This window comes from Phoenix dactylifera, chromosome 10 (assembly GCF_009389715.1).
Source record: "Phoenix dactylifera cultivar Barhee BC4 chromosome 10, palm_55x_up_171113_PBpolish2nd_filt_p, whole genome shotgun sequence".
In the NCBI taxonomy this organism is placed as follows: domain Eukaryota; kingdom Viridiplantae; phylum Streptophyta; class Magnoliopsida; order Arecales; family Arecaceae; genus Phoenix; species Phoenix dactylifera.
This window is the reverse complement of record NC_052401.1, coordinates 6,734,172-6,746,184: the sequence shown is the minus strand read 5'-3', so window position 1 is coordinate 6,746,184 and position 12,013 is coordinate 6,734,172. Positions and strand designations below refer to the sequence as shown.

Here is a 12,013-nt window from a genome sequence, read left to right as displayed (position 1 = left end):
TCTCATGAAATTTACTATAATTCTAACAGTATATCATTTGAACCTGATGTTGTGCAGAACAGCTTAGGGGAAAGGAAAAATTTATGGCTTTGGGTTTTGGGTTCTAGAACTAAGCCTATAGTTGGCTGGACTTTGTATCCAGATCTGGTTTTTGAGAAAATGTGACCTGCAAGTGAGGTTTCCCAGTAGAAAATATGCAAAGGTGTTTTAGGATGTTACCTATGATTTGTGGAAACAGCTTATGACCAAAATGCCTCTCTCCACTTATATAATCAAATTACAAGGCATCCATTATTTCATGACCAAGTAACTTGTGGACCAAAGCAAACATAAAAACAAAATAACCTCTTCTATGTGCCTGAGTAAGTGATTTAATGATTAATAGAAAATATTAGAAAATAATAGGAAACCGCATGAATCCACCTGATGACTCAAACAAGAAATCCAGGATTCATTAGGCTCCAATCTATTAATTAGCTAAGACTCGAATGACTCAACAAAAGCACTATCCACAAGCTCAGCATAGTGATTAAATCATGCATTTTTGCAGTGAGATTTTCTCAAGTTCAAGATCTTCCTATTCTTCTCTCCCTAATAAAATCTGATAATGAATTCATACCATGTTCTTTCGTAGCCTCAAGATCTTTGCTAGTGGCTGCGTGCACGCCTTTCACTGCATGTTGCATGAACTCATCCAACATGAAATCAATGTTCTTTTATATCCACTGTAACTAAGGATCTTACAAGGTAATAATCTTCACTGGTAAAAAGAGCTTGCATTGGAAGGTAAGCACCTCTCTCTCTCTCTCTCTAATTCGTTCATCGGTTGTCCCTGTTCATCCTTCATCACCAAAGCATTGTCAACAAATTAATGAAGCCCCCATTTCAACAAATACAACACCAAAAATAGTCACTAGCATTCTCACTAGTTTGAGAGAGAGAGGGCAAACGTTTTTTTTTTTTTTGGTAAAAACGGCAAATTATATAGCTCTAAAGTGAGTACATCCTGTCGAGAAAGTAAAGAGTACAAAGAGGAGAAAATATCTCCTATAGGAGATATTACTGGAGGTTGGAAATGTCATGTAATAATTCAGGCTCGTCTTGGATTTTTTTTAAAAAAAATGTTTCTAGGGTCAATTTTTTTTTCTTTTTCGGGCCAGGCTCGGGTAGGGGGTCTGCTTTGGATCATACTCTATTTTAATGGAAAATACATCAGACTGTTAGTGGAGCGGACAAAAATGTCCCACCAATCCACATATCATGTAACCAAATATCCACAATAGGCCTTGAATAATAAATAAGCAACCATCTTTGTTTGTTTTTTTCTCGCTAAAAGGTCATTTGACGCCTTCACGAACATGAAAGCTTGATCCCTCAAAGTTTATGAATCGGCAATGAGAACATTATATTTTTTTAAAAGAAAAGCAGGCCAAAACTAGTAAAAAAAAATAATCAAGTACTTAGATTTAAGACAATAATCCAATTACTTAACTAATATTATTCAATAATTGCTTCATCTTGATGTCTAAAAACAAAATTACTACTCTATGGTGATCGCCCAGTTCCTACCTAGTGGGCGAGGAAAAGAATATAAAGAGAAACGCTAGAGCTGATAATCGAAGTTGATGATCTCTGTTAAGCATTTCCTCAGGACATTTTCATATGGGCACTGGCATGTAAGGTTTAGAAACCTTATTTAATTTGCGATCTCTCTTCCATTCACCACCATCGCATCTTGTGTATAGTTGAGAGGATCTGGAGCTAAAAAAAATGGATCTGTCTTATGGGTCGGATGTTAAAGTTTATTGTCCACTTTGACGAGATTGTTAGAAAATAAAAACAACTTCACAATCTTTCAAAGTCATATATGTTTATAAAAAAGCGAACAACTGTAGGTTGGATGGTATCATACATAGCTAATCATACTACTTTGATAGATATTTCTACCATTTTTTTTTAATATTTTAATTGTCGATTCCTATAAATGTATTTATTTTACGTTAATTTAATAAATCTAATTTACTAAAAAAAAAAGAGAAGATGTTTATTGTTAAAATTCAGTGGATAGGGTAGCAAATTCATCATGTGGATCGGATGTTAGTTAAAATGAGGACAGCTTCACAATCTTTTCAAGTCAATGTTTACAGAAAAACAAACAACGCTACAAATTGGATGGTATCATACATGGCTAATCACACTACTTAGATATTTCTACCAAATTTTTTAATATTTTAATTACCAATTTCTATAGATATATTTATTTTAAATTAATTTAATAAATCTGATTTACTAAAAAAAAAGAAGAGGTTTATTGTTGGCTAACCATAGCCTCATGGTATTTTTTTCTCGCTTCTCTGACTGCGAAGCAATTAAAAATGTCACCGTCTTATCCAACGGTGGAACGTTGGCAATGTTTTGTCTGTTCTGCTCATAAAAATCCTACTTCTGCCACAGCTTTAGTTGGAGGAAAAGACCTGGAAAGGATCGCATTCACACTCTCACCATAAGATTTTTAGAAGAAGATGCAACGCCGCTTTGGATCGTGAAGGCTGCGTTGGATTCAGTGATATTATAATACTCAACAAGTGTGAAAGTGGGAAAGTGTGGAAGAAAGTTTTGGATGATTTGCAGAGCAACTGGCCAACTTGCACTTAGATATACATGGATCATGTTATCACCTTCTTCTTTTTCCCCCTCCTTATCCCATGCATGGGTGTGGCAAAATCAAGAGGTTGGATTAAGAAGATGCTAGCTTGTGACTTCTAATGTAACTCTAATATGGTGTACCATTTTGCTATAGTTATTTGTTCTTAAGTTTGATTTCCTTCTCACATTGATCCAGGTGTTATGGGTGATGACTTAATTAATTATCTCCTTGATCATGATCCAGTTTAGCAATTGCTTTGATACTAAATCTTACCCAGTCTACAATCTTGTCAAAACTAGAAATGATTAGTGAGATTGCTAGTTTTACATGTCTCTTTTGTAATATGTCCTATGGAACTCGTGAGGGTGTGTGCTTAATTTTATATTAACTATGCATTAGGTAGATATTGGTACTTATATAGAGTTAAATAATCTAAACAATACTTTTGAGCTAGTTTTTTTGGAAGTACTATCAATGGTATTAGAGCGGATTAGACTTATGGCTTATATTGGTTAAAGAATACTGCAATATAGGTCGATTTGGATTGAGCATGGACTAATCGTGGTATTGAATTCAAAAAATTTTGCAAGAAGAATGGGATTGTACATCAATTCACTATGCCTCAAACACCGCAACAAAATAGCGTATCGGAAAGGAAGAATCGAACCATCATGAATTTGGTGAGATGTATGTTGAAAGAACGAAGAGTTCCTAAAGAATTTTGGGCTGACGCTGTTGTGTGTGCAACTTACTTGATTAACTGGTTTCCCACAAAGAGAATTGGTGATACTACACCGGAGGAGGCATGGAGTTTACGGAAGCCAAGAGTTGACCACTTGCGGATTTTTGGCGGTGTTGCTTATGCCAAAATCCAAGAAGAAAAAAGGACAAAGCTTGAAGACAAAAGTCAGAAGTGTGTCTTGCTTGATTAGGGAGAGAATTCTCATGGCTACAAGCTGTACAATCCAACTACCAAGAAAATTGTGATGTCAAGAGATGTTGAATTTGATGAGGAGCAAATCTGAAATTGGGCAAGCAATGACCAACAAAAGCAGGTTGTTTTTGATGACGAAAAGGAGCAAAAAGACACAAGCGAGGGGCTGAATGTTGCTGAAAATTCATCTTCTCCAGCAGCGAGCAAGGAGCATCCAAGACTTGTACAATGTCACAAGTCAAATTGATACTGATGATGAGTTCAATATGCTATGTCTTTTTGCAGGTTTTGATCCATTAACATTTGAAGAAGCTTGTCAAGAATCAAAGTGGAGAAAGGCGATGCAAGAGGAGATACATGCCATTACCAAAAACAATACATGGGAGCTTACTTCACTTTCACAAGGACACAAGGCGATTGGTGTCAAATGGGTTTTCAAGACTAAAAGAAATGCAAAAGGAGAGGTGGAGAAGCACAAAGCAAGATTTGTAACTAAAGGCTATAAGCAAGAGTATGGAATTGATTATGAAGAAGTGTTTGCCCCAGTAGCTCGGATGGAGACAAGAATGTTGATTTCAGTGGCGGCTCAAAAGAAGTGGAAAATTTTTCAAATGGACGTAAAGTCCGCTTTTCTTAATGGGCATCTTGAAGAGGAGGTCTATGTCAATCAACCCCCTGGTTTTGTTGTGCAAGGAGAGGAAGAGAAAGTCTACAAGCTGAAAAGAGTACTCTACGGGCTTAAACAAGCACCAAGAGCATGAAATTCCAGAATTGACGGGTACTTTATTCAAAATGAATTTACTAAATGTTTATATGAACATGCGATATATATGAAGACTAATCTGCAGGGTGATGTTATGTTCATTTGTCTCTATGTAGACAACTTGATTTTCACAGGAAATAATTTATCCATGATTGAAGAATTCAAAGGCTCGATGGCGAAGGAATTTGAAATGACCGATTTGGGTCTTATGGCTTATTTCTTGGGCATTGAAGTAAAGCAAGGAAACAATGGAATTTTTATTTCTCAAAAGAAGTATGCGAAACAAATCTTGGTGAAGTTTGCCATGGATGATTGTCAACCAGTTGATACCCCGATGGATTATGGGGTGACGTTAACTAAGAAAATTCTCATCTAAAGAATTCTCATCTAAAGGCAGCAAAGAGAATTTTAAGATACATCAAAGGTACGCTTGATTATGGAGTATTTTATTCTTCACATGCAAATTTGGAGTTGACTGGATTTAACAATAGCGATTGGGCTGGAAGCTATGATGATCGAAAGAGCACTACGGGGTTTGTGTTCTATCTTGGTGAAGCCGCGTTTACATGGTCTTCGAAGAAGTAAAATATTGGTGCTTTGTCAACATGTGAAGCTGAATATATAGCAACATCTTCATGTATTTGTCATGCTATTTGGTTGAGGAAATTACTTGAAGAGTTGCAGCTAAAGCAAGAAAGTTCAACAAAGGTTTATGTGGATAACAAATCAGTTATTGCATTGGCGAAAAATTCGGTTCATCATGAGAGATCAAAGCATATTGATACTCGGTTCCATTTCATAAGGGAACATGTGAAGACAAAAGATGTAAAGCTCATTTATGTAAAGTCAAGTGAGCAAGTTGCTGATATATTGACAAAACCATTTAGTGCTCAAGTTTTTTAAAAGCTAAGAAGGTTGCTTGGAGTGATAGCACTTGGAGGAACAAGTTTAAGGGGGGAGCATGTTGAGAATTAAACTTGTTCTTATCCCTTTATTTATTATTTTGATAATATACATGTCTAGAAAGTTGAAAAATTGTATTGGAATATGTAAAGCCTCCTAGAAGTATGAAGAGTCTGTCTAGAAAGTTGAAAAGTTGTATTGGAAAATGTAAAGACTCCTAGAAGTATAAAGAGTCTGTCTAGAAAGTTGAAAGGTCATTATGTGGTTCATATATTTGAATTTATTCATGTACCTAGGAGTCCTATAAATATCTTGCAAGTCTTGTGGTTTTATGCAAGCAAGGCAATAGCCAAATTGAAAGAAAAATTTGAAGTATTTTTGCCTCTTCATCCTTTTCTCTCTAGAAATCTTTCTTCCTATTTTCCAACAGATTCTTGCTAAGATGCCGATCCAAACAATATTAGTAACATGAACCATCCTCCTCTAAATCCATGCAAGGTGCCTCCCGTTTGTGACCATCAAAGTGTCGGTAACCCCACATTCAGACTTGACCATCCTATGATGCATGTATGCTTCCACCCGTTGTTTGGAAAATTATTATTATTTATTAATGCATCTCGGAGCCATCACCTTCCGGTTTCCAACTAATCGTATTGATGTTAAACAAAGCCTACCTGTTTCTGACTTGGTTCTCCAGCCTAATTAGATAGGATAATTTAGACAAGAAGACAAGAAAGACGACTATAAATTGGTTTACTTACCCTTCAATTTTTTCTCTGATAACGTGCATGTAGTGTCATTTAAAAAAGCCTGAAAGCGTCCAGATGAACTAATCAGACGAGAAGAAGACATGATGCCGGAGCAAGAAATCGGTGATTACTTTAATGCTACTGTTTGTCTATTTGCCCTGGCTCTTTTTTCTAAAGAGATAATTGGCCTAATTTTAAATGTATTCCAAGATCTGATGTTTAATTGGTAAGGATAATAAGGGTGCTTGTGAACCTTTAGCCCGACGAGGATACTAGAGCTTAAATAGAGAGAATATGTGAGGATCCATGCAGATATCTATTATGCACTGGGGTAGATCGTGGGTGCATATACAGAGCCAAGAAATCCAAATAATGCCTTCCGACTAGTTTTTTTTTGTGAGGTCCTAGGTTATGACAACAAAAGATCATGCAATAAAGTAGCACCTCACAGAGGCATAGTTCTTTAAATTGAAATGATGATTGACTTAATAATAGACATACAAAATATACATAAAGCCATGTAGGGTGTGGTTCATACCTTGATTATACCAAACCTAAAGAGCTTGAGGGCCAGTCGCCCTATTTTAGAAAGTTGAAAGTTGTGGCAAGAATTCGAACACTATTGAGTATGTGTAGGGCTCACGCATTCAGCGTGCAAGCTAACCCCTCAGACATGAGTTCTTTCTTTACAGGCTGCCACAACGTCAGAGACGTTGATTTTTTGTGTCTTCTCTTTTTTAATGAGACATAGATTGTTAAACGTATCAAATTCCAGTAAGTGAAAAAGAAGCCGAGGCCTACCAGAAAGAAAGGAAGTTGGCAACAACAATGCAATTAAACAATAGCTTGCATGCCGAAAGAAAGAAAATAATATAGATAGTTACAGTACTAGCAAAACAAAGTAGGCAAATGCTTCCTCTTGCTTGCTACAAAGATTCTTCAATCTACACTTTATTCTCTCCTAATTGATGTCATCCCAATATGAACCAATCGAACGTCTTATAAGTCGGAAACCTGAATGATTCTAAAGCTCAGAATCAGCTTGTTAAGAATAAGGCTGCAAATGATTCGTGCTACTCAAGACCAGCTCAGGCTTGTATGAGTTCTTTCTTTACAGGCTGCCACAATGTCAGAGACGTCGAATTTTTTGTTTCTTTTCTTTTTCAATGGGACAAAGGTCGTTACAAACATATCAAATTCCAGAAGTGAAACCCTTAGCTAATCATGATAATTGTGATTGAATTTGAATAGATTTAAATTTTTAGCCTGACGAAGACGTCAGAGCTTAAACGAAGGAAACATATTGAACATGTTTTATTATACTGGAAACCTAAACAATTCTAAAGCTCAAAATCAGCTTGTTAAGAATAAGGCTGCAAATGATTCATGCTACTCAAGACCAGTTCAGAATTGGCTTGTTAAATGTTGGATCATAAATGAAATAGCTACTGTTAGTTTAGTTAGTTGGCATCTCTCTCATTAAGACATGCCTTGCAATTGGGTTCGAGTTCATATCCTACATATTTCTCAAAAAATAAAGTTAACAAACCTAAACGTTAAACCTTGCAAAATTAAAGGGAAGCTCGGTTCCACTTGAGCCTGTATGAGATGAGATTGAGTCGCCATTGTTAAGCTCAGATCAAGCTCGAGCTGAGCCTGCACAGATTTGTTATGTGTTGACTCGAGCTCGGGCAACATAAAATTCAACCCAGCTTAACTCATTTTCACCCTTAAGTAATCCATCTAAGGGGCCATTTGGTCTCTAGCAACTCAATTATAATCTGCAATTCAATTATCTGGAATTAGAATTGCAGTTGCAGGAAGAGGCTGTGTTTGGTTGTTTGTAATTGATAAGTGTAATTGTAATTATAACTATTTGTTTGTTTGACGTTGAAAGAGAGATTGTTATTTTTGCATGAGCTGGCAAATTTACCTCCTCGGCAAACAGTGAACAATTTACTTTTCTATTATGCTATAATATCAATTATCACTTTCATAATTATAGCTAAAAAACAATATTGTTATTAAATTATTATACTATTAGTATAATAATCATTATTATAATAATGATATCACTGTAAAATAATTTGTTGTTATTAATCATACAATATTGTTATATATAACCACTGCAATATAAATATTTTAATAATTATTATAAATTTATAATAACTATTAAAGCAATATACTTTTATAATATATATAATTTTATTTTTATAATTATAATAGTAAAAAATAATATCATAAAATTCTTATTATATCAATATGAAGATAATTAGTATATATATCACTATAAAATAATTTGATGTTATAAAGGCTAGATGTGCTGCTATAACCATAATTATATATTTTATTATATGTATTATTGCGATAAATAATAATTATTATGTAATACAAATTAGATTAAAATTGTTATTTATATTAATTCTAGATTGTTACAAGAATTATTATAATATAGTAATAAAAATTTAAGTGTATTATGATCATGGTATCATATTTTAATGCATAACATATTATTTTATTAAATAAGTACATTACGATCATCTTATTTAATTTTTGCTAAAATTGTAGGCAAAGAACTTTCCAAAAACAACTTGAGTTGGGCTTGAAATTTGACTAACATATATATAATAAAGAATTTGAGCTACAACCTTTCCTAAATCCCGGCGATCGCCATCGCTTATTAGCAACATTTGTTTGACTCGAAATTCAGCTTAATTCAATTATAAACAAGTCGAGATCAACCCTAGCTTGTTGAGAATTTAGTTTATTTGGATCCCACTCTAATGAAGATGTGAAAAGATTAGAGTCTATTGTCAAATTTTAGGTAGTAAAAATAACCTCCTTAATTTGTATCAATATCATTACCAACAGGAAGAATATACATTGTAGAAAAACAGAAAAAAAAAAAACTACACCAAGACTTGTTTTGCTTCCACTCCTTTGTGTTTCCAAACCCGAACCCGCCAAACCCTCACCTCCCCATCCAAACTTCCACTACAAACCCGGTACTCCTCCTCCGCCACCGCCTCCGCCGGCGGCGGCGGCGGAGGCAACAGGACCGCCGCCAGCGACCTCACTCCGCTCCCGTGACCTTCCAAAACCCCAAGACAGCTATACGCCCTCCCCTCCCCTCCCCTCCTCCAAATTCTCACCGTCCGATCGCTAGACCCGCTGAACACCAAATCCCCCGCACACGCGAGGCACAGAATCGCCTTCCGGTGTCCGCGGAGAGCCCCGGCGACCGCCATATGATTCGCGCTGTCTTCCCTCTCCCACACCAAGATCGAACGGTCGCAGGCACCAGAGTAGAGCGTCGCTCCATCGCCGCTCACGGCAAGCGCGTTCACCGCCGACCGGTGCCTCTCCAGCGTTGCCACCAGCCCGTGCCGCCGCTCCCCTGGCGACCGCGCCCAAACCCTAATCCTCCGATCCGCCGAGCCGGTGTAGACGGTGCCGTCGGCGGCGACGGCAACGGCGTTGACGGCGTCGTCGTGCGCCGCCACGGACTCGATGCAGCGGAGGTCGGAGGCGCGCCAGACCTTGAGGGTTTTGTCCCAGGAGACGGAGTAGAGGAGGCCGCCGCCGGCGGCGAGGGCGGAGACGGCGTCGGCGTGCTGGATCCAGAGGAGTTTCTTGTGGCGGCGGACGGTGATGTAGTTGGAGGGGAGCGGGAGGCGGCGGAGGCGGTCGGCGGCGGTGGGGAGGGAGGCCACGAGTCGGTGGCGGCCGGAGCGGGTGGAGCGTCTCCAGGCGCGGATCAGGCCGTCCTGGTGGGCGGTAAAGGCGCGGCCATCGGCGGAGAAGGCGACGGACTTGACGGAGCCGGCGGCGGGGGCGGCGGGGAAGGAGTCGAGGCGGCGGAAGGAGGCGAGGTCGTAGACGGAGATCTCGGCGGCAGAGGCGATATAGAGGAGGAGGGTGGGGGCGGAGACGGCGACGGCGGCGGCGGCGCCGCCGGCGGTCTGAAGGGAGGAGAGGCAGAGGAAGGAGGCAGAGAAGGGATGGGGGTCGAGGATGCAGTGGGCGAGGGAGTGGATGGAGGGGAGGGTGACGAGGGAGGCGGAGTCGTCAGCGGAGGAGCTGGTGACGGCGGGGCCGTCGGAGGAGGAGCTGGAGTCGGAGGCAGTGGAGGAGGAGAGTTGAAGCGTTCGCAGCGGCGGTGGTGGAGGAGGAGGAGGAGGAGCGGTCGGGTCACCGTCAGTGGAGGAGGTGCGGTCCTCCGCTGCGGTGGTAGAGGAGCTGGAGAGGCAGGCGAAGGGAAGCGGCATCGGCGTAGAAAGAGCGAAGGGGGAGAGAAAGGAAAGGATTGGGGGAGTACTTATAGGCGCGGAAAAAGTGGCGCTTCGAAGGAAGGAAGAGACACGTGGCGGAAATGGAGATGAAGTAGGGGAAGTGGATGACTCTGACTGGTCCGAGGTTAAATTAGCGAGAAATTATATCCTACGCGGCAGTCAATCGTGGCTCTTTTTTTTTTGTTTTCTTTTTTTTTTCTTTTTGGTGAAAAATAGGAGAGAGGGGAGGGACCAGCCCACCCCCACTGAGCTCTCTTTCTACTAAAAAGTGTTCGATACAGGTCGTAGGTTTCGCGTGCCTTCTCCGACCTGTGGGCTCATCGCTTTCACGTGTAGGTACGTCACTCCAGCACCATCTTGGTACAAGTAGAAGAAAAGCATAACCACCAACGAGCCAATTGGGCGTGGGGTATCTGGTCTCCTAATTTAATCGACGTCTGCACATTTCGAACCCAGGCAACTCAGACAGAATTATCGCTCCCTTACTACCAGGCTACTACGTTGGTAGCTCTTCATTCATGCAGCATCATTCATGCAGCAGGACATAGCATGTGCACTCCACAAATGAAAATATAAAACCAAGCCATTGTGATACAGTAATCTAGTACATGCAGTGTAGGATAAAATTGTTAAAGGTATTTTCGAAACATAAAAATAAGTATATATAGATCATTTTAAGGATATTTTCCAAACATAAGCAAGATTAAAAATCAAACAATGTTCAAATCACTTACCGCGATCGCTTTCAAATGATCTTTGTTGCCGACATCAGATGATCTAATTACTACACATGTCCCTGATATTTGTCTCCCTGTAATCACTTATCCCTTCATTAGTCCCGGTCACAGCCTAATTACTAAGATTCCAACCTATCTTGCTGCCACGAGCAACCAACTCATCAACTCTCCCATCCCATTCCATTGAAATTATTCTTATGCCAACCAAATTCTTTTATGGTGGGGCAAAGTAACTCTTTCCCACAAGGACCATGCTACTTAATAAATATGCTGAGTTAGGCATTTCTTAACTCTTTCAATCCAAAATAAATAATAATAATAATAATAATAGTAGTAGTAGTAGTAGTAAATAACAAAACCCCTCCTAAAGTTTACTTTTATTACGCTTCCATCTAATAATTTGTAAAAGTTAAAATTGCCCTTAGGTGAGAAGGAGGATGCACATACTTGGATGGCTGTTCTGTCACTTTAAAAGTTATTTTGGTCATTTTTGATATTTTTCATGATGTGGCATTTGGATTCCATTTAAGATTAATGGTTTGACTAAAGTTTTGTTGAGTTATGGATTAAAATGCTGAATAAAAATAAATCTCAAGAGGATGAGTATAGGTTTTTCAAGTAAGTATAATTTACACCTAATCTTAAAAAAATTATATTTTATTTAAATAAACAAAAGATAAGAACTATTCTACAGCAAGGAGGCCCACACGGCGTTAGAATTTGGCTATCCAAAGATAAACCAGTTGTATGGAAACTTCATGGTAAAAAACAAGCGACCACTTGGCAACAAGTGGTGTTTTCTCTTGACATGGACTCAACACGGTTCAATTCATCTGTGCCTCGATGTTAATTACCGAGAAGGAACAAACAGGTGGAGCCAAAAAGATTGTTTTCAACAAACAACTCCTTTTCAACACTAGAATTATCTAACCACTTGTGCTAAAAAAGGATTAGAGGTTAAAACTTCCAAACATAAAGCCCATCTGAG

The 12,013-nt window shown here is 38.9% G+C and overlaps 1 protein-coding gene across 1 annotated transcript; it reads right to left on the bottom strand.

Annotated features, from left to right (window-relative positions):
- Positions 1-8,806: 8,806 nt before the first annotated feature.
- On the bottom strand, positions 8,807-10,304 carry LOC103704980 (protein JINGUBANG-like). Its single transcript, XM_039130918.1, has one exon. It carries the CDS (start codon positions 10,262-10,264, stop codon positions 8,906-8,908), a length of 1,359 nt encoding a protein of 452 aa, XP_038986846.1. The 5' UTR covers positions 10,265-10,304; the 3' UTR covers positions 8,807-8,905.
- Between the last annotated feature and the right edge of the window lie 1,709 nt (positions 10,305-12,013).